The following is a 22,609-nucleotide window of genomic DNA, read 5'->3' as shown; positions in this document are numbered from 1 at the left end:
TGCACTTTTTTCTAAAATAAAAAGCTTAAAAAAAAAGTTCTTAAAAGATCTTTAAAAAAAGGTAAAGATTTTAAGAGGAGTGCCCCTGGCAAAGCTGTCTAGACAATTTTACTGTAACTCCCTGTTCTGATTAAAGCCTTAGCTCTGGTTAACCTAATCAGAACATTTATATATTAACACCAAACAAATCAAGACACTGAATATGTTTTTATTGAACCTTTTAGTTTACAACATGAGGTAAAAGGAAAGTCATTTCTCCTTAACCAATATTTTACACAGCTGTAGTAAAATATTTCAAACTTTATGGATTACATATATTAAAAGTTGGGGATTGGGTAAACAATATCGGAGTTCTTGAATTTTCCGGTTGACTCTTCCCTTACAATAGTAACCAGCTCTAATTAGTTACATAAGTTTCTTCAAGGCCATGTTTTATTGTTGCTGATGTCTTTATATCCGAAGCATTGCTATTTCAGTCAATATCCACTAACTCCACTTCAAAAATGAGTTTTGCATTTGGTGGAATTCTGTTGAAGAAGTCAAGGTAAATTCGATAAAAAGTGTTTCTTCCTTCACTCCCAATAACCTCAGTCTAAAATTGAACTATATATAATGGATATTGGGTATTAACCCCAAAGGGAAGGGCTTTATGACTGACTGAGGCGCTAATACATACTAGCCTAGTGGTTCCTAAAAGTATCTTTGTCAATGGTGATCATAACCTATCAGTAGAGACTGACTAGATAGGCTGAGCTTGACTAGGATCTTCTTTCTTGGATGCCTCCTAGTACTCCCAACTTAACTACCACCTAATGAGAATTGCTGCTTTGTGCTTCAAAAAAAAAAAGTGATTTCAATCTAGTTGGGTGTAAAAGTGATATTAAATCAAAGTTCATATGAGGTAGTGCCTGATCTCTGCTATGAATTTTAAGATGCTGAGTTCAGAGAAGTGTGATTTTTATCTGATTGGTTTTGAGATGCTTCACATGGGAGAGGGGGAGCTGTAGTTGGGCCATCTAGTTTTGATAGGCTTAGAGGAGGACTATTCTATTCCTAAATAATCTTAACTGTTAAGATTGGAGAGGACTTCCAAATTTTTTAAGTTACTTTAACTGATCCAATTAGTCCAATGGGAATGGAACCAACAACAGAAAAAACTACCTTCTCACTTAGTTACGGGATTGTTCTGGTCAGCATGGTCAGGAGGCATGGCTTTTTAATTTTCACAAACCAGGCCTATCAGAAAAGTATTGCCAGTAGTAGTAATCACATATGCTTACACATTGTTGGACCCATGGTCTCCTTAATTTCATAACTGGTAATCCCCAACATGTGTTCCATTTCTAAGCTTTGAGTACCCATTTACTTGCCTGAAATTACACTGTAGCATAAAATAACCATGAGCCATACTTGTATCCTGTAATTTGCTTTAGTTGTTTGTACTGGACATCTTTTTTTTTTTTTTTTAATAAAGATTTTATTTATTTATTTGAGAGAGAGAATGAGAGAGAGAGAGCATGAGAGGGAGGAGGGGCAGAGGGAGAAGCAGACTCCCTGCCGAGCAGGGAGCCCGATGCGGGACTCGATCCCGGGACTCCAGGATCATGACCTGAGCCGAAGGCAGTCGTTTAACCAACTGAGCCACCCAGGCGCCCCTGTACTGGACATCTTAACTCCTTGAAGTACATCCTTCATATGGTAACAATTGCCTTTCAAAGATGAAAACTTTTAAAACCTCGTAATTTACCTCTTAAAAATAAAAAACTTGAGTTCAAGAAGAAAAAAGGTAGATTCTATTCTAGCTCAAGCTCATACACTTTGTATCAAAAAATATTAACTACTGTCTATATTGGAGGTGTTGTTGACACAGAAGCATCTAAATATCAGGAATACTAGTCTAGACATGATTCCTGATCTGGAAGTTAACCTAGACAGTATCTTTTATACATTCAGGTGGTCTTTCTTCGTGTTTTTTCTTTACTCACAAAGGAAAAAAGGATACTTGGCATCAGGCTGTCCTTTCTTTCCATAAGCCCATTCTGGTTCAATCTCTAGTCGAGCCTTTTCTCCTTTACTCATAGTTAAGAGTGCTTCATCCCACTAAAGGCAAGAATATGAAATAAAAACTAATGATAATTTGCAAAAAAAAAATTTCATGAAAAACTAGAAGGCCAAATATACCAAAAACCATTCTGTTACTGGATTTCATTGTATTGTAAGGTAATGTCCTTGGGTGAATCTTTGTTCTTTATTTCCTCAATGAAAAAAAAAAAAGATGTTAAACAGTAATTTTTTAGTGCAGTACACTTTTTTTTTCTTATTAAATTATTTACTCTTATTTCACTTGCACCACAGGTCAAAATTCAAACTGTACTCTTATATTTAGTTCTAGAAAATTATTGGACATTTGTAGATAAATCAGTTGTTCATAGGCTAAATCAATGTCATAAAGTATATATTATTAAAATTAATAAGGCATCTCTATATAATTCTTGAAGTTTTATAAATACAATTTTTCATCATCTGTGATATTAAAATATTTGATTTGATAATTCTTTTTTTTTAAATTTTGTTATGTTTATCACCATACATTACATCATTAGTTTTTGATGTAGTGTTCCACGATTCATTGTGTATAACACCCAGTGCTCCATTCGATACGTGCCCTCTTTAGTGCAGTACACTCTTCAAATGCTACAATGTGAAGGCACTTTTGTAAATGTTAGATGTCCTAAGTTACGGAAACCAGTTTATTAGTACTATCATAAAAAACTTGCTACACTTGTTATATCCTAGGCAAACTTCTGAATTTATATTGTAGGGATAAACTAACAATAGAATTGTCTTAAGATCACTAGATTGTGGAGTCATGATGGCACACATAAAATAAACTACATGTTAGGGCATGAAGACCTTCTGTAGAAGGTAAAATTATTCAAAGAAATGATACAGGTTTCTGGGCTGCCACTCCAGTTTGTCCAAATTTGGATCTTTTACTTTTTTTTTTTTTTTTTTAAGTAAACTCTACCCCCAATGTGGGACTTGAACTCAAAACCCCCAGATCGAGTCACATGCTTTACCAACTGAGCCAACCAGATGCCCTGGATCTTAAAGCCAGTTCCTAAAAACAGTTAAATATAATAACTAATATCAAATACTCTGTTGAACTGTCACTGTCACATAAAGCTTAAGGAAAAGAGATCTGTTTCATAATGGAAATTAAGAATATGGTTCACTGGAAGAAATACACAAGCAAATTAGTCAGAAACAAAAACTGATCAACTTGATATATAGTTAGTATCAATTTGGTATAATCAAGTAGCAGTTAAGGTTCTTTTTTTTTTTTTTTTTTTTTAAAGATTTTATTTATTTATTTGACAGAGAGACACAGTGAGAGAGGGAACACAAGCAGGGGGAGTGGGAGAGGGAGAAGCAGGCCTCCCGCGGAGCAGGGAGCCCGATGCAGGGCTCGATCCCAGGACCCTGGGACCATGACCTGAGCCGAAGGCAGACGCTTAACGACTGAGCCACCCAGGCGCCCCGGTTAAGGTTATTTTCAACTAAACCTTTAGTTTCAAGATGTTTTATAATCTGTTTTGGGCTTTGAGTATGATTGAGCCATATTTTAGGACTTACAGTATAAAGAGTAACACAGGGTTCTCACAGTGCATTTAATAGGCATTTCAGTTATAATGTTTGATGTTGTGAATAAAGACATTTTAATGGGCCCTGGAATAACCATTTGAATTCAGTGAAGCCAATAATCAGCCCTGCTCTATTACCTCCTTTTGTACACTGCATTGGTCAGTACAGCTCAATCCTACCTTCTTCCCCTTTTCTCAAAGTTTCCTTCTATTATCTCTCCCTTGTAAGGGTAGGTAAAAAAGGCATACTTATATTTGAAAGATTTCCTGGTGTTTGAACCCTGGTTGTGAGAGGTGAAAAGGCCCAGAACAAACTTTTGCTTCTATCATTAAGTACTTCAGTGAAACTGATATTTTACCTTTCTCTATCATGAGTAAGTGGTACAACAACTATGTAACGTTTTAAAAGAATCTTAAATTTAGAAAGCCAAACTTGCTGATGAAGAATTTATGATGAAAAATAATAAAAGGGGTAAGCAAGAAGAAAATAATATTTGAGTCTCCATGCACTGTAGTTATGCATATTTAATTGTTTAGCAACCTTGAGGAAGATTGTACCATCCATAAGCAAGACCCAGAAAACTTGTGCCAGATCAGTTAGCAATGATAGCACCTGATTTGTCAGACTCCAAAGACTGTTTTCGTCATATCCCCAATCCTAATTATGGTGCCATACCACATGTAGCATGTGCCAGAATATCTGATTCATTGCCATTTTTTACTTACTCCTCTGATAACTTTGCCTATTCCAACCTTAAAACTTAAAGGCTTGGCATTTTTCTTCTTCTTTGAACCTGTAAAACAAATTTTCCTTATAATGCATGATGAAATTAAGTTCCAATGGAAAAACACAGTGATTTAAGTCTTTAATTTTAGAACTTACCATATTATGCATTTGAAAAGAAAAATTCAGAAAACTAACTCATCAAGAAAATTCTGTGTGTAAAAATAGTCAAAAGGGGGGAGATAATATTTACACTACTAAAACAGCACTCTATTCTGCTTTTTACATTAAAAACGAAAGCCTCAACTTTGGGACATTAACCAAGTTTAGACTAAGCTTATTTTTTGCTCCCCAATGACCAAGAGGTATTTCTTCACCCAGCCCATAAATAGTGAACTAAAGACCTCTGAGTCCAAGTAAATCACAGGTGCAAAAGACTTCTGGAAAAAAGTGACAGCCAAGAGAAAGGTACAGCCAACTGTTCATGTACCACACAAATATTATGCAATGCCTTAAAGCTAAAAAGATAAGATTACATTTAGACTTACTCGTTTGAATATTAGTATCAAAAACAGTCCCATCCTGTAGTGTTCCTGTATACCAGCAGTGAACAACATCTCCCTTTTTGGGAAAGTTGGTTTTATCTCCTTTTTTAAGAACAGATTTTATGTATTTTGGTGGACCCTAAAAAACAAACAAAAACAACACACACAGTTAGTAACTCACATCCTTCTTTTAGAAGGATGACAAAGAGAATTCTTACATAGCCAACTGTGACCCAAGTCTGGTCACAGAGCTTCACAGATGCGATAACAGACCATTTTGCCTCTGGTTCACGTCTTAGTTTAAAAAAACTCACCATCTAATTGCAAGTCTGTGGTGAGAATATTAATAAATAGCCTATCTATAACTTAATTTCAAGTAACTTCCAGCTACCTTGGAAACAAATGTTCTTTTGACAAAATTCTATTCAACAAACCATAAAATAAATCCTATTATTTTCCAAAGTTAGAAATACCATTACTATTTAATTCCTATAAAATCATAAGGCACTAAATAAAGCATTGTGACAGTTTTTTCAAAGATTTGAGTTGTTTAGCACCAATACTTGACGTTACTAAATTTAGAACGAATACAGTAATGTTCCGTTTGTTTCTGAACTTGGAAGTTCATATAATAAACAGAATTGTCAAACAAATTACTGTAACAGACATTTCCTAGAACAAAGCAGGATTATCAGGCTCTTTTTTAAAGAAAGGTAAAGGCTAATGAGTGGTGATTCATATATGTGAGAAAAGCAGTTTATTTTTTGCAGTACTTTAATACTGATAAAGTATCAGTTTATTATTGATAAAAAAATATGTATGATAAACTGAAATGTAAATGGATAGTAAGTTGAAAGAGAAAGACTAATTTATGCCAGGCCTTTATTATTGCCTTACAATTACTAATGTCAAATGCTGCTCAAATACTTGAGCTATTTTATCTATCCTATGTAAAAATTGTCATAGATTTTATAATGCTAAACAAAGCTCATTATAGACTGTGTTGTGTTCTGCCTCCCATAATACAGTCTTTGGTTCTTATCAGTATGATTATTATTTATACTATTTCAAATATTGTGATGCATTAAAGAAATTAATCTTTAAAAGTCAATGTATCAATATTAAGCCCATTTTTATTTTTTTAAATGTTTTAGAAATTATTATTTAATTCCAGTGTAATTAACATACAGTGTTATATTAGTTTCAGGTGCACAATAGTGATTCAATAATTCTATACATTACTCAGCACTCATCAAGGTAAGTGTATTCTTAATCCCCTTCACCTACTTCACCCATCCTCCCGACCTACTTCCCTTCTGGGAGAAAAGCAATTTCTTTTTTTTTTTTAAAGATTTTATTTATTTATTTGACAGAGAAAGACACAGCGAGAGAGGGAACACAAGCAGGAGGAGTGGGAGAGGGAGAAGCAGACTCCCTGCCGAGCAGGGAGCCCGATGCGGGACTCGATCCCGGGACTCCAGGATCATGACCTGAGCCGAAGGCAGTCGCTTAACCAACTGAGCCACCCAGGCGCCCGAGAAAAGCAATTTCTTAATCAAATTTAAGAACATATAGAATTTTTAGGGGCCCCTGGGTGGCTCAGTCGTTAAGCGTCTGCCTTCGGCTCAGGTCATGATCCCAGGGTCCTGGGATCGAGCCCCGCATCGGGCTCCCTGCTCCGCGGGAAGCCTGCTTCTCCCTCTCCCACTCCCCCTGCTTGTGTTCCTGCTCTCGCTGTCTCTCTCTCTGTCAAATAAATAAATAAAATCTTTAAAAAAAAAAAAAAAAAGAACATATAGAATTTTTAAAAAAAGAATATATAGAATTTATATAGAAAACCTGAAAGACTCCAGCAAAAAACTGCTAGAACTGATAAATGAATTCAGTAAAGTCACAGGATACAAAATCAATGTACAGAAATCTGTTGCATTTCTATATACCAATAATGAAGCATCAGAAAGAGATATTAAGAAAACAATCCCATTTACAGTTGCACCCAAAATAGGATACCTAGGAATAAACCTAACCAAACAGGTGAAAGACCTTGCTCTGAAAAGCATAAAACATTGATAAAAAGAAACAAAGGATACAAAGAAAGGAAAAGACATTCCATGCTCATGGATTGGAAGAACAGATATTGTTAGAATGTCTATACTGCTCAAAGCAATCTACTATGTTTAATGCAATCCCTATCAAAATACCAACATCATTTTCCACAGAGTTAGAATAAACAATCCTAAAATTTGTATGGAATCAGAAAAGACTCCAAATAGCCAAAGCAACCTTGAAAAAGAAAAGCAAAGCTGGTGGCATAATTCTGGACATCACGTTCTATTACAAAGCAGTCGTGATCAAAACAGTATGGTACTGGCACAAAAACAGATACACAGATCAAAAGAACAGAACAGAAAACCCAGAAATAAGCCCAAAACTATATAGTCAATTAATCTTTGACAAAGCAGGAAAGAATATCCAATGGGAAAAAGTCTCTTCAACAAACGATCTTCGGAAAACTGGGCAGCAACATGCAAAAGAGTGAAACTGGACCATTTTCATTCACCATACACAAAAATAAATTCAAAATGGACTGAAGATTTAAATGTGAGACTTGAAACCATAAAAATCCTAGAAGAGAGCATAGGAAGTAAGGTCTCTAACATCGGCTGTAGCAACTTCTTTCTAGATACATCTCTTGAGGCAAGGGAAATAAAAGCAAAAATAAACTATTGGGACTACATCAAAATAAGTTTCTGCAGAGGCAACAATCAACACAACTTAAAGGCAACCTATGGAATGGGAGAAGGTATCTGCAAATGACATAGCTGATAAAGAGTATCCAAAATACATAAAGAACTTACACAACTCAACATCCAAAAAAGAAATAATCCCATTTAAAAATGGGCAGAAGACATGAACAGACATTTCTCCAAAGACATCCAGATGGCCAACAGACACATGAAAAGATGCTCATTGGGACGCCTGGGTCTGCCTTCAGCTCAGGTCATGATCCCAGGGTCCTGGGATCAAGTCCCGCATCGGGCTCCTTGCAGCACGGAGTCTGCCTCTCCCTCTCCCTCTGCCCGTTGCTCCCCCTACTTGTGCTTATTTGGTGTGACAAAATGAATAAAATCTTAAAAAAAAAAGATGCTCATCACTTATCATCAGGGAAATGCAAATCAAAACTACAATGAGATTTCACCTCACACCTGTCAGAATAGTTAAAACCAACAACACAGGGGCGCCTGGGTGGCTCAGTCATTAAGCGTCTGCCTTCGGTTCAGGTCATGATCCCAGGGTCCTGGGATCGAGCCCCGCATCGGGCTCCCTGCTCCGCGGGAAGCCTGCTTCTCCCTCTCTCACTCCCCCTGCTTGTGTTCCCTCTCTCGCTATGTCTCTCTCTGTCAAATAAATAAATAAAATCTAAAAAAAAAAAATCAACAACACAAGAAACAACAGGTATTGGTGAGGATGTGGAGAAAGGGGAACCCTCTTGCAGTGTTGGTGGGAATGCAAACTGGGTGCAGCCACTGTGGAAAACAGTATGGAGCTTCCTCAAAAAGTTAAAAATAGCAATTGCACTACTGAGTATTTACTGAAAAAAGAACACTAATTCAAAGGGATACATGCACCCCTATGTTTACAGCAGCGTTATTTACAAAAACCAAGATAAGGAAGCAGGCCAAGTGTCCACTGATTGATGAATGGATAAAGAAGATGTAGTATATATATATATATATATATATACAATGGAATATTATTCAGCCATAAAAAAAGAATGAAATCGTACCTTTGAAGTGACATGGATGGAGCTAAAGTATAATGCTAAGGGAAGTAAGTCAGAGAAAGACAAATACCATATAATTTCACTTATGTGGAATTTAAGAAACAAAGAAGCAAAAGGAAAAAAGTAAGAGAGACAGACAGACAAGACAGACAAACCAAGAAACAGACTCTTAACTGTAGAGAACAAACTTGATGTTACCAGAGGGGAGGTCGGTGGGGGGTGGGGGGAGAAGGGTTAAACAGGTGATGGGATTAAGAAGTCCACTTGTGGTGATGAGCACCAGGTGGTATGTGGAAGTGTGGAATTACTATATTGTACACCTGAAATGAATATAACACTATTGTTAACTAATGTTAACTAACGAATTAAAATAAAAACTTAAAAAGAATATATAGAATTTTACACTACAAAACATTTAATAATGGGAAAAGAAAATAATAGACATTAAACATCTATTTGCCAGTTACATAACACATACGATCCCCACTTACTCTTAATCCTCTGAAGAAGGTATCACCTACTTGCATTTTTGCAGATGAAGAAACTGCGAGTCAGGGAATTTGCAACAGAGCTGATGAGTAGTAGAGAATGAATATGGATTTGGGTTTGTCTGAATCCAAAGCCCCTGTTCCTTCCACTATGCCTAAATACTTCAAATAATTGTACTAATGGTAGTTAACCTCTACTGGTATTAGTTATGTGCTCTATGTGCTGGGCACTATCCAAATGCTTTACATAAATTAACTCTTAATTGTTATTACCTTATGAATTAGGTACTATTATTCCTATTTTACAAAAAAGGAACTATAAGGATAGAGTGGTTAAACAACTTGCTTACGGACCTACAGCTCCCAAGTGGCTGAGTAGGACTGGAAACCAGGAAGCCTGCATATAAGTCCCATGCTCTTTATCACTTTACTCAAGCGCATATGGAATGTCAGGTATTACACAATTCATTTTATTTTTCTTATGTCAACTCATTTAACCTTACAGCTACCTGATAGTCTTTTATACCAGAAAGTAATGCCTGCATAGAGTATAAAGCCATATTCAATTTAGAGCCTAAGAATTAGCACTTTCAACTAAAGCTAGGCTGCCTTCCTAAATCAAGTCACATCTACAGCATGAGTACATGTATTATTACAAAAGCAAACATTAACTTTCTTGCTGATGCTCCCATTCCAAGCTTGTTTTAATGAAAAATGCTACTATAAATGGTCAGGTGTCTACAAGCAGCAGTGTAAACTGGTGCCATCTCTTTGGAATGCAATTTTAAAAGGTTAGAAGTGTGATAATAATAATACTATTCATACAAATATATGCTCAAGAAGTAATCTGAGGGGCGCCTGGGTGGCTCAGATGGTTAAGTGTCTGACTTTGGCTCAGGTCATGATCCCAGGGTCCTGGGATCGAGTCCTGCATCAGGCTCCCTGCTCCTTCCGGGAAGCCTGCTTCTTCTGCCCCTCACTCTCTGTCTCTCATGAATAAATAAATAAAATCTTTAAAAAAAAAAAAGAAGTAATCTGAAGCTTAGGAAAAAAAATCTTTGTGCAGTTATTCAGTGCACTATTATCCATAGTGGTAAAATAACCACATGTTTATGGTAATCTAATACTCAGTTTTTTATAATGTGGAAAAATTCTTATAAAGTGAAAAATCAATAGAAATTTCTAACTATAGTAATATCTCAAATATTTAAATTAATATGCACTTAGAAAATATTCAAAGACAACATTCTGAAATGTTAAACATGTTCATTTCTAGGTGTTGGAATATTATGTATTCTCTATACTTTTCTATTTTCTATTTCAAAAATAGCATACAAATATTTTTATATCAGAAAAATAAATGATATTTAAAAAATATGGTTGACTTACAAAATCTGGTAATATGAGAATGACTATGTAAATTTTCTATGCAAAAATATTAGACTATCTTAAGACTTTATTAAAGAAATCACACATAACTATTTGAATGGATAAGGTACGATTAGTGAACAATAACCACATTTTAAATCTTAATATCATTTCACTGTTTTCCCATTTGTTGTCCCAAGTTGCTTGGGCATATTGTGTTATCTACATTAAATCTAGGCCCTAGAATAATGCAAAAAAAACCCATTAAATTGGTGATTATGGCTCAGTCTTAATGGTGAAGGTGCCAGTCTGCCCAGGGATAGCCTCCATTTCAGTGTTTCACGAAGTATCTTTTACAGATCACTTATTCCTTAGCATTGTTAACACTGTTAGAGAAGAAAAGGGGTCTACCATAATTACGTTTGGGAAACACTAAAGTTAAAGATGCCTCTATTCTGCATGACTTCTCAGAGTTGTCATCAGCTAACATGCACTGTGAATCTTCAAGTAGTACAGGTTTTGATGATGCCAGAAAACAATTTGGACCTTTTGGGGCCTATATAACACACTTTGAGAAATGCCACTGTAGTTATTTGATCTGATTTTGGGTTTCACTGCAAGAACCTGTTTAGTTCATGGTGAGAAATCAGATCAGTCCCAAGGCTATAGCTGAGTTATGTGCTTGAATCGACCTGGCTTTTAGATAATTTCTTGGCTCTGCAGCAATTTCTTAGTTGAGAGTGATGAAAAGAACTACATTCTTTTTTTTTTTTTTTAAGATTTTATTTATTTATTTGACAGAGAGAGACACAGCGAGAGAAGGAACACAAGCAGTGGGAGTGGGAGAGGGAGAAGCAGGCCTCCTGCCGAGCAAGGAGCCTGAGGCGGGGCTCAATACCAGGACGTTGGGATCATGACCTGAGCTGAAGACAGATGCCCAATGACTGAGCCACCCAGGCACCCCAAAAAGAACTACATTCTTGAGACTAGATCTGAACTAGATACTTGTAGATACAGAGATAAAGGAACTTTGAGAGTAATCATTACAATTTCAGTTAACTGGATCACATCATAGCCTCTAAAAATGAGTATGTTACATAATTATCCCTATTATTAATTCAAGAAATATTTGAGCATGTTTCATGTGTTAGAAACTGAAGATAGGGGAGGTGGTAGACATAGTCCTGACCCTCATGCCAGCAGAGAATACAGTCATGTGTATAACTGTATGGGTTTATGAGACCTAAAGCGGAAGCACAAGTGCTAAGATAGGAATGACACAGCGACCTAACCCAGTACAGCTACAGGCTGGGAGAGGTTTCTTTGAGGTAGGCGATTGGGGAAAGGCTTATAACAGAGAAGAGCATTTTTATAGCAGGGCATAGCATGAAAATAGTATAGTCTGCAAGGGAGAAGTGAAGGAGACAGTGGTATGAGATGAGGCTGGAAAGACATGTAGCACATGTTAGGAAACTTTTTTTTAATCTTCAGGTCACTGAACAGCCAATTAAGAGTTTTAAAGAGAAGTTACAGAATCAGATTTGCATTTTTATTTATTTTTTAAAGATTTATTTATTTGAGAGAAAGAGAGCATGTGGGGGGAGGGGGGAGGGAGAATCTTAGGCAGACTCTGTGCTGAGCATGGAGTCTGATGCAGGGCTCGATCTCACGACCCTGAGATCACATCCTGAGCTGAAACCAAGAGCTGGACACTCAACTGACTGTGCCACCAGGTGCCCCTGAGAAAAGAAGTCTTTAAAAAAGGGATATACTTTAGGATCCTCACAAGATCCCTCTAGATTGTTCCAGCCCTTACACCCTTTTATTTGTAGCTCTCTTTTTCTTAACCTCTTAATGATATACAATCTGTTGTCTCATACCTACTTTATTGTTATTTTCTGGAGGGTAAACTATTTTACCAATAGCTTTTGCAATCCTTTTATTATACCTTTATTTACCTTAGTAGCTGCTCAGTATTTGCCCAGTATATATAACATTTATCAAATAATATTAGATGTGATAAACCTCAAAATTGCTTTATTGTGTGTACATATCCACAAACATTTGTGCTTTTCAACCAACAAGAAAATATCATGTGAATTAACTATCTTTAGTCAATATAAACTTCTATAATTCTACATTTGAACTTACACTCTGTCTACAAATATCCAAATGCTATACCTTCATCATTAGGTGAAACCTCTTTATAAGACCTAAAGAATATTATTATTAGATAATTATCACCGATACTAAGACTGCTAGGAATGAGTGAGCTTAATTAGCAAGGTATTATCAGAAGTGGCAAGATTATAATCAGTTCAGCTCTATTGTGGCTGTTCTAACTGCTGTCCTTGGCTCTACTGAGGCTGTCCATTTGCAGAAATGGTTTTATCTGGTTCTTCAAACCTTTGTACCAAAATGTAAAACCTATGTTGGGAAAGATGAGACAGATGACCCCACACCCTGTAGGCAAGCCTGGACTATTTCTATTGCCAAGGATACCATGTACATTAGAAAAAACTAAAAATAATCACAGTGAAATTTCTTTCACTCAGTCCAACTTGGCTATAGAATCAGGACCTTTAAATGGCTTTGGAAGCTCAGAAGTTCTGGTCAGACATAGAAGAAATACAAAATACAAAGCTAGAGGTATTTTATAGGAAAGGCTTATTAACTGTGAAGCGCTGGTTCTTACATGTTTTTTTCCTGATTCAGTACACCTAAGGGAGATAACACACTCCAAATCAGTCTTTGGTTCACTCAAAGTAGCCATACTCAACCACCCCTTATGAGAAATCAGTGCTGTAAACAAATACTTTTCTCAAATTCACATGAGAAATAAAATAATATTATATACAAACCTCATCCAGAGTCTCTTCAGACTTGGTTTCTTTGGGTTTATCTTCATTAAGCTTCACATTTTTCACCTGCTCAGACACTTTACTTATACTTTCAGTACCCTTGAAACGCTGTAAGGAAAATGTTCTAATGTTTACCATATTCAGGACAGGTTAAAAGCTAGAAGGGACATCTAGATTTTCTTTTTTTTTTTTTTAAAGATTTTATTTATTTGACAGAGAGAGACACAGTGAGAGAGGGAACACAAGCAGGGGGAGTGGGAGAGGGAGAAGCAGGCTTCCCGCGGAGCAGGGAGCCCGATGCGGGGCTCGATCCCAGGACTCTGGGATCATGACCTGAGCCAAAGGCAGACGCTTAACGACTGAGCCACCCAGGCGCCCCGGGACATCTAGATTTTCAACTTTTCAATTTAACGAACATCTATACCATGAAGGCTACATAACTCAAATACAAATTAATGGAAACTGTCTAAGAACAAAGGAAAAATCTTATGTTAAGCATTTTAATCAACAAATTATGAACCTCAAAGCATCTCACAACATAAATGCTGAAAAGGGATTTTTAGAAAGGACAACTCAGGGGCGACCGGGTGACTCAGTTGGTTGGGCGTTCGACTCTTGGTTTCAGCTTGGGTCATGATCTCGGGGTCATGGGATAGAGCCCCGTGTTGGGCTCCGAGCTCAAGGCGAGTCTGCTTGGGATTCTCTCCCTCTTCCTCGGCCCCTCCCCTCACTTGTGCTGTCTCTTGCTCTAAAATGAATAAATAAATCTTTAAACGGGAAAAAAAACAGATTTAGAAAGGCCAACTCAGATTCAGATATGAATATAATTCACACACAATTCCTGGGATGCCTGGGTGGCTCAGTTAGTTGGGCCTCTGCCTTTGGTTCAGGTCATGATCCCAGGGACCCGGGATCAAGCCCCATATCAGGCTCCCTGCTCAGCAGGGGGTCTGCTTCTCCTTCTTCCTCTGCCCCTCCTCCCTTCTTGTGTTCTCGCTCTCTAATAAATAAATCTTTAAAAAAAATTCACACAATTCCTTAATAAAGACTCTTTGTTGTGGAAGATGATAATAGTGAACAAATATTGGAGAATTTCTTAAAATTTGTTTTTCTAAAGGTTCAGCATAAGTCTAAGATTTTCAGTTCATTAATGAAATGGAACTTCCTTTGGATTTTTAACTTTTCAGTACCTTTATTTGTTGTCTTAATTTAAGCTACAGGGAGTTATTATTATTTTTTAAAGATTTATTTATTTATTTTGAGAGAGAGTGCGAGCATGAGCATGTGCTAGTGTGGGGAGGGGCAGAGAGAAAGACTCTCAAGTGCAGACTATCCGATGAACAGGGAGCCCAATGCAGGGCTTGATCTCAGGACCCTGAGATCATGATCTGAGCCGAAATCAAGAGTCAGACACTCAAATGACTGAGCCTCCTAGGCATCCTGGGAATTATTTTTAAAAATTTGGTTCCTTTCAAAGTATCTTAATATTCCCCCATACTGCAGATTAGCTTTGCTAGATTTGGCAGTAGTCCATTTATGATTACAGTTAAGAAAACTCCAGGTGGAAAAACTTAAACATATTCTGCAAATAAATTTAAAGCTTCTTTTTGTAAATAAAATATCTAAAAAAATATTCTTGTAATAAATGAAACAATACTCACTTTACTTTCAAAAAGATGGTTGTAGGCTGTAACCAAATGGTCCTTGTTAGCTGTCTTGGCCACATTTTTAATGTTTCCTAATAACTTATGTTCTGCAAGAAACTATAAAGAAAAAAGCTGGTTAGTCAAAATAATCTCCCTCATGTAATAAGGGTCTAAACTTTAGAAAAATGACCTTTTATGTTAGTAATTATATCTTCAATAAAACTACTCATGATGGAAGAAATTAAACATATTTTATACCCTACTTCATAACAAAAAAAGATTTAAAAAATGTATTTATAAAAATTATTGACAAGACCAGAACTGTAATATTATGTGGGGGTCACACTGTTGCATACTAACGCTTTTCCCATTACAGAACTCACAGAACATTTATACAGCAAGCATATTTTGGTAACTGGATGATGCTGCTACTGGCAGGATGTTACTTGGCCATGGCCCTTGGGAGTCTCCAACCATGTTGGGAATAGCTATCTTGACATAACCCATTCTTGGCAGACTGGGAAGCACTGTTATACAATGCTGGATATATGGTGGTTAAGTGTGGGGGCTGAGGAGTCAGATCATCTGTATTAAAATCCTAGCTACCTGATCTTAGACAAAGGACTAAGCTTTCCTAAATAGTTTCTGTATCATAGTGGAAGATTAATAACAGCACCAATGTCAGAGGGTTGTTTAAGAATAAATGCAATAGTCCATTTACTGTATTTAACATACAGTCTGTTGCATGGTGAGAACTCAATAAATATTAGCTATTAGGGCTAATAACAATGTACTTAATAATTCAAAGTAACAGAATTCCATTTCTCTTAAAGTTGGCAAACTTAAACAAAGTTGGCAAATGGACACCAAAATACTACTTCTGAAATATCGAGTTATCAAAATGTAACTTCATCTCAAAATCATGTAACATGGGAATTTTAATAATGTCTTTATTTCCTTATTTTATTCTGCTTCCTTTTCTGCCTTCTCATCCTTGATTCCTCATTTTTGTTACTTTCTCAAAGTTGTCCTCTGGCATCTTCTATCCTTTTGATAAAGGAGCTTTTCTAACACTACCACTACTGTATTTTTTTCTCCTCTGCTTTTTCTCTCCCCCAATTAGAGAAATGTTCTAAATGATAAAGGTTGATGGGGAAAGGTTATTTTGATTAAATGGAAGTAATCAGTTGCTTTTAGGATTCTTGTGATTTCTTTAGTAAGATTCCAAAAATAGCAAAAATATAAACATCTCCTTGATATCTTATGATCAATAAAATAGTGATTGTCAACTACAGGTTTAAATATGTGACTGAATACTAGAGAATACGCACTTAAAAGATTAATCTATTAAAAAAATATTTTGATAATTCAAGTCTCTTGAAATTGTCCCAGGTGGGCCAGTTTTACATTAGATTTCACACTGGGATCATTTGTTCATAAGATGAAGTATAGTATTGAGGCATTAAATGTTAACAAACGATATGCCTAATTTATTCTATTGTTCCAGTTGAAAATACAAATTGACTTAAGAGAATATAACTCCACTAAAATGTATAAAATGGAATACCTGAGGCGTAGTCTTTCTTTTACCCTGTATTCCCAAACACTGAGCATGGTTCTTGCTATTGATGTTGTATAAATATTTGCTGGTATTAGGATACTTATTCTAGGTGTATGGAACTGGTTTTAGAGAATTACTTTATCTCCTCTTCAAGACACCTCAAAATGAAAATAAACTACAATCCTCACAGAAGAACCCAGAATTTTTCTAATGCATGTTTAGACCTTAAATGAAAAACTGTAGAGAAACCATACAGACTGCTGTTTCTATTTCCCGTAAGTGGGGGATGCAGAGTGCAGGAACTGTACAGTGGTTCATCAATTTAAGAGAAGTATGAATGATCTTAATTTCAGAAGGGAAAAAAGTCAAGTCTGACAAAAAACAACCCCCCCCCCCAAAAAAAACCCCAAAACACTTGTGACCAGAGTCGGGTGGTTAAGATGGAGACTATATTGAAAAATGCAGGGCGTACAGGATAAAGAATGCCAAAAACATTTCTTAAGTTTGTGTCTAAGAATGGGAGATACTGCACGCTAAATGCGCAAGTAACTATCCTCAGTATAAAGGTGAAAAGGTCATGTAAAGAGTCAATATTTTGAAAAGTTAAACCGCAATCTACGGATTTTTAAAAATTACACGCGTTAGTGTTCAGTACTTAGTAACCCGATGAGAAAAGCAAAAAGCACATACCGTTCCCACAAAAATCTTCACAATCCTCCCCATTTCTCTAATGGCCTACTCTCCTCTGCAGGGGTCTCACCCAGGTCCCCAGCGCTCGGACACCCGTTCCAACCCCCGTATCTCCTGGGTCCTTTCTTTTCATGGCTTCCACCCTCACTCAAGGATCCCAGTGAGGTTTTAATTATGCGACTGCCGCCTGCCTGCCCCAAGAAATAGAGCCGATCCCCACACCCCCCCAAAATTGGGCAGCCCAAACGGCGGGAGCACGGCGCCCCGGCGCACGCGAGGCCTCTCCGGCCTTCCAGGCCACCGGCCGCGGGAGGACGAGGGCGGGGGCACGGAGGAATACGGAATGTACGGGCATCTCGGGGGGGTGAGGCGTCCCTCTGCCGCACCAGCCCGGCCGCCCCGCCGCCTCTGGTACCGAATCTGAACCATGGTCCTGTAGAAACTTGATAATGTCCTTCTTGGGTAGCTGCTCGCTGCGCAGCTGCTCCACGGTCCAGGCCCGCTGTGGTACGGCCGCCGCCATCTTCCCCCGCTGCCTCTGCTTCACTGAGCCAGCCCGCCTCAGTTCAGCATCGCCCCGCCCCTGGGGCGTGGCGTGGACCCCGCCTGGAGCTCGAGGGGGCGGGGCCACGGCGCTACACTGCGGGATTGGGGCCCGTCCTTGAGTGACGTCGAGGCTGTGCTCTGAAGGCCTCGGTTGATTTCGGGTGTAATCCAGCTGATGTGGTCATTGCAGCGGACTAGCAGATGACCTGAAACTGTCATCCGCTCTTAATTGGAACCCTTGTGAGGCAACCACTGTTGCCACTGTACCAGCCATTACCTGCATTTGTGTATGGCCGACGGGCTGCTATGTCTTTAAAGCCCGTATATAACCTGCTTAAAGAAAACAACAGCATTCAGACTTTTAATCACGTTTTATCTAGTTCTAGCCTAAAAATTCACACCTGAATAGGTTCAGTCCTTCCCATCAGAACAACCCATACTCACCATCTCCCCTTTAAAACTCACACAAGTGAAACTAAAATACAACTCTTCCCTTCCCCACCCAATAAATAAAAACACAGGAGAAAGTTTAAAAGCAAGGTCAAGAAACTTGACCCTGGGGCGCCTGGGTGGCTCAGTCGTTAGGCCTCTCGGCTCAGGACATGATCCCAGGGTCCTGGGATCGAGCCCCGCATCGGGCTCCCTGCTCCGCAGGAAGCCTGCTTCTCCCTCTCCCACTCCCCCTGCTTGTGTTCCCTCTCTCGCTGTGTCTCTCCCTGTCAAATAAATAAATAAAATCTTAAAAAAAAAAAAAAAAAGAAACTTGACCAAATAAAACGATATAAAGAAGCTACACGCAGGATGATGCGTGGGGATATCGATATTACTAATGTTTAAAACAACCTCATGATGTGTACCTCCTGTGTATATGAGGAAGCAAATTTACAGAGGTGACTCCAAGTTACCAAGGTTTAGAGTGGGGAAGCCGGGAATTGTATCCAAGCCTGAGGTAGAAAGCTGTCGCCAGAATAGAATAATACCACACCAACGCGTACTGCTCTATATAATTTATGAAGATGTAATGGTGGAGTTTCAGGAAAGCCTTACTTTTTTTCTTTCGCATTTTCCCACGAATACGGGACCAAATCATTCACTACCCTCTTAACAATAAAAATGGTAAGATTATGGGCTGTCTTTCCAAATACTGTGAAAAAGAAACCGGGCATTTTTTTCCCCCTCAACTTGTATAAAGAAATAAGATACTTAATTCTACCTAACCCTTCTGTTTTTCACCTTTTTCCGATTTAAAAATAAACCAATAAGGAATAAGAATTGTTCGCTCAATAACGTTAAATTCACAAAAATATGGGTATCCGTTGTCCCTAGGATCTCAAAGTTATTTATTTTTTTTATCATTTTAAGCAACATCGCTTTAGCAATTAGGCCGAGACACACAATCGCTGGGAACGGAACTTATATTTAGAGTCTATGAAGAAACTGAACCGCGGACCAAATTTAGACTAACGCCATAACAATGCGCATGCGTCTCCGGGAGTCCGCAAGGGTTTCCGGGAAGCCAGCCAATCATATTTCCGACGCAAACTCAGTGGCGGCATTTTTCAACCAGATGAACAAGCTGCAGTCCCGCCCTCACGTTCCACTGTTTTGTGCGAAGGTAACCGATGGGGATCCGAATGGTGGCGGTTGAGCTGTTGGAACTGCTAGCGTCTGAGAGAAGCCTTTGGTGGTCTCATCCTAATGAGCGGACGGCAAAGAACGCTTTTCCAGACGTGGGGCTCAAGCATTTCTCGAACCGCTGGAGCTCCGGGTTGCAACTCTGGACCTGAGCGGCCTCAGAGCCCTGGCATCTCCAGGGCACATTTTCCTCCGGCTGCAGAGGCTGCCGAGGCTCAGCCGGAGTCGGACGATGATGTATTGCTGGTTGCAGTGTATGAGGCAGAGCGGCAGCTGAGTTTAGAGAATGGCGGTTTCTGCACTTCAGCGGGCTCCCTGTGGATTTACCCTACTAATTGCCCAGTGCGGGATTACCAGCTGCACATGGCCCGGACCTCTCTGTTCTGCAACACGCTGGTGTGTCTGCCTACTGGGCTGGGAAAGACGTTTATTGCCGCTGTGGTCATGTACAATTTCTACCGGTGGTTCCCTTCCGGCAAGGTGGTCTTTATGGCCCCCACAAAACCTTTAGTGACGCAGCAGATCGAGGCTTGCTACCGAGTGATGGGTATTCCGCAGTCCCACATGGCTGAAATGACAGGTATTTTAGGAAATGGGCTAGTTTGAAATTAAGAGCGGGGTGCTCGGGAAAGCATGCATTCTGGTGGAGACTGAGCTAAAAGAATTCCTGAATAGTCCCCGGATCACAGTATCCGTATTTTACATCCTCTCCCTTAAAGCATTATCTTGTTGTAGCAAGTCTGGCCCTCACAAAAAGGGTTGCTTTCCTCAATTTTCAGAGGCTCTCCGTAATTTGTCGGAGCATTTTGAAGCGATTTGTGTGTATACCCCGTCCGAAGTGAACGCACAGGAGGTTTTCTGACTTTCTTCCCCAGAAAGATCTCCCAGTTGAAGAATTTGCTTTTCTCCAGATATTATGCCATTTTGTAGGAGTTCTCTAAAGACAGTCTAGTTGTGTCTCAGCATTGACATTGGGATCACAACAGAGCTTTAAAATGTAACATTTCAGTGATTTGTTAAATTGTTGTCTGAAGGCACATTACCAAAGCAGGACTGCATTCTGAAATTAGGCCAGATTATTTATAGATATTTTAAAGATAACAGCCCTGGTATTTAGAATATAGGATGTCGCTTTTGTTTACAGGATCTACTCAAGCTATCACCAGGAAGGAAATATGGCACAGTAAGAGAGTACTTTTTCTTACACCTCAAGTCATGGTAAATGATCTTTCTAGAGGAGCTTGTCCGGCTGCTGAAATAAAGTGTCTAGTTATTGATGAAGCTCATAAAGCTCTTGGAAACTATGCTTATTGCCAGGTAATATTTCGTTTAAAAGTATTTTGTACTGTGAACATATTGTTAAAGAGTGTTTTGGTGAATACTTATTAATGATGGAAGTTACTGATTGTGTTATAATTATGAAAAAACTACATTATTTCAACGAAGGAAATACTTCATTCAAATCAGTGTCTGTCTCTTTTTTTTTAAATCCCTAACACCATTAGTGTCAGGTGTAGATGATGAAAGCCTGGTCATGGTTGAGGCAGTGATTTAAAATAGGGTATGGGTGGAATTTTGGAACAAAGATAATAATCCAAAGATCGGTAGCGGATATGCCGTGTCATTCCTTGGCAGTTAGGTAAAATCATACTTAACTGTCAAGAGTTGTTACTAAGATTGAATGACATAATGTATGCAACATACCTAACACAGTGCCTTCTAGTTACGTACTACATAAATACGAATTAGAAAGGTGAAGAGGTGGGATATGGCTGGAGAGATACTTAAAAGTCCAGGTCATGAAGGCATTTGTATATTATGCTTAGCAGTTTGAATGCTCTTTGTAGGACATAGCGGATATAGGTGGTGGAGACTCATTTAAAAATGTTTACCTGGGGTGATACTTAAGATTTAAAAGAGATTAGAAGAGTAGAGGGCTAAAGGCAGGGTGTACAGAGGGAGAGGAAGTATTTAGGATGACTCCCAGATTTCTGACTTAAAAGACTGTGAGGATGTTGGTGCTCCTAGTCAAAATGGAGAGTTGTGGAGGCACAGAAGATTTGGGGTGTTGTGGAAAGATAATGAGTGTAGCTTTAGATTGTTGAGTTTGAAATGTCCATGAGGAATCTAGCTATAGATACCCAGTGGGAAGTGGGGGATAGAAGTATGAATCTCAATGGAGAGTTCTGAGCTGGAGATACAGATTTGGAAATCATCAACATATAGGTGGTACATAGGTAAAACTATAAGCTGGTGATATCAGGGAAAGGGTATAGAGTAAGAATAGAAGGAAAAGTTGATTTTTTTTAGTGCAAAGAGGTGAATTTTACTGCCAGTTTGTGAATTTATAGTTTCCCTGATTAAGGAACTTAAGTTTAAGTTAAGTTTATTGTATTATATCTCTGTGTTATCTTCTGGAGAATTGTTACCTTTCTTAGAATTGATTTTAGGCAAGAAATGGATGTATATACTTTTTATATCTTTCCAAGTTAAATTAATACCCAGTGTGTTAAGGTTTCTGCTTGAGTGGGGCATTTAAAAATTTTTATTTTAATTCTGTGAATTTACTTTGTAGATTTAGCTTATACGTAGGAACTTTAACTCATTTATTTTTTGTAAAAATTTCTAGCATTGGGTCTTTTTTTTTTTTTAAGTAGGCTCCACATTGGGTGTAGAGCCCAATGTGGGCCTTGAACTCACCACCCTGAGATCAAGACCTGGGCTGAGATCAAGAGTCAGGCAGTCAACTGACTTGAGCCACCGAGGCACCACAGTTGTTTTTTTTTTTTTTTTTAATTACAAGGCTTATGCTTTTATGGAGTACAGTGGAGTCATGCACTGATTTCATTGATATCCAGACAGCCCTGAGTGCTTATGGTGCCTTGACTATTATAGATGTAGATTCCAACAGGCACACCAACTCCATGAAGAATGTAGCTTCCTGGGTTACAAACACAGCACCATTTCGTCTTCTACAAAATGCAAGAGAATCCCACTTGCGTAAAAGTAACGTATTAGGGTTTGTCTTGCATCAGTTTAATTAGAACAATTCAGTGTTAAGTATAATGTTCTATCTTAATATATATTCTATATCATGTTAAAAAGAAACTCCATAAA

At 38.2% G+C, this 22,609-nt stretch overlaps 2 protein-coding genes across 3 annotated transcripts in view; one reads left to right on the top strand and one right to left on the bottom strand.

The window, feature by feature from the left end:
- Nucleotides 1-188: 188 nt before the first annotated feature.
- Nucleotides 189-17,879, bottom strand: FKBP3 (FKBP prolyl isomerase 3). 2 transcript variants are annotated; one of them, XM_034992376.1, is made up of 7 exons: nucleotides 17,727-17,879; nucleotides 15,076-15,177; nucleotides 13,415-13,522; nucleotides 4,917-5,052; nucleotides 4,371-4,438; nucleotides 2,003-2,100; nucleotides 189-527 (listed from the first exon to the last, which is right to left on the bottom strand). In XM_034992376.1, exons 1-7 carry the CDS (start codon nucleotides 17,832-17,834, stop codon nucleotides 473-475), a joined length of 675 nt encoding a protein of 224 aa, XP_034848267.1. In that variant the 5' UTR covers nucleotides 17,835-17,879; the 3' UTR covers nucleotides 189-472. The 2 variants fall into 2 exon arrangements, with proteins under 2 accessions (XP_034848267.1, XP_034848268.1); XM_034992377.1 differs by lacking the exon at nucleotides 17,727-17,879 and adding an exon at nucleotides 17,312-17,599.
- Nucleotides 17,880-18,980: 1,101 nt separating this feature from the next.
- The window catches only part of FANCM (FA complementation group M), a 64,336-nt gene continuing 60,707 nt past the window's right edge, over nucleotides 18,981-22,609 (top strand). Inside the window, exons 1-2 of the mRNA XM_034992498.1 lie at nucleotides 18,981-20,072; nucleotides 20,637-20,809. Of these exons, the coding sequence (XP_034848389.1) occupies nucleotides 19,556-20,072; nucleotides 20,637-20,809 (690 nt within the window). The 5' untranslated portion in view covers nucleotides 18,981-19,555. The remainder of the gene's footprint in view (nucleotides 20,073-20,636; nucleotides 20,810-22,609) is intronic.

Source organism: Mirounga leonina, unplaced genomic scaffold, assembly GCF_011800145.1.
Source record: "Mirounga leonina isolate KUSES-001 unplaced genomic scaffold, KU_Mleo_1.0 Mir_82, whole genome shotgun sequence".
Taxonomy (NCBI): domain Eukaryota; kingdom Metazoa; phylum Chordata; class Mammalia; order Carnivora; family Phocidae; genus Mirounga; species Mirounga leonina.
Note: the sequence above shows the minus strand (reverse complement) of the source record. Positions and strands in the feature narration are given on the sequence as shown.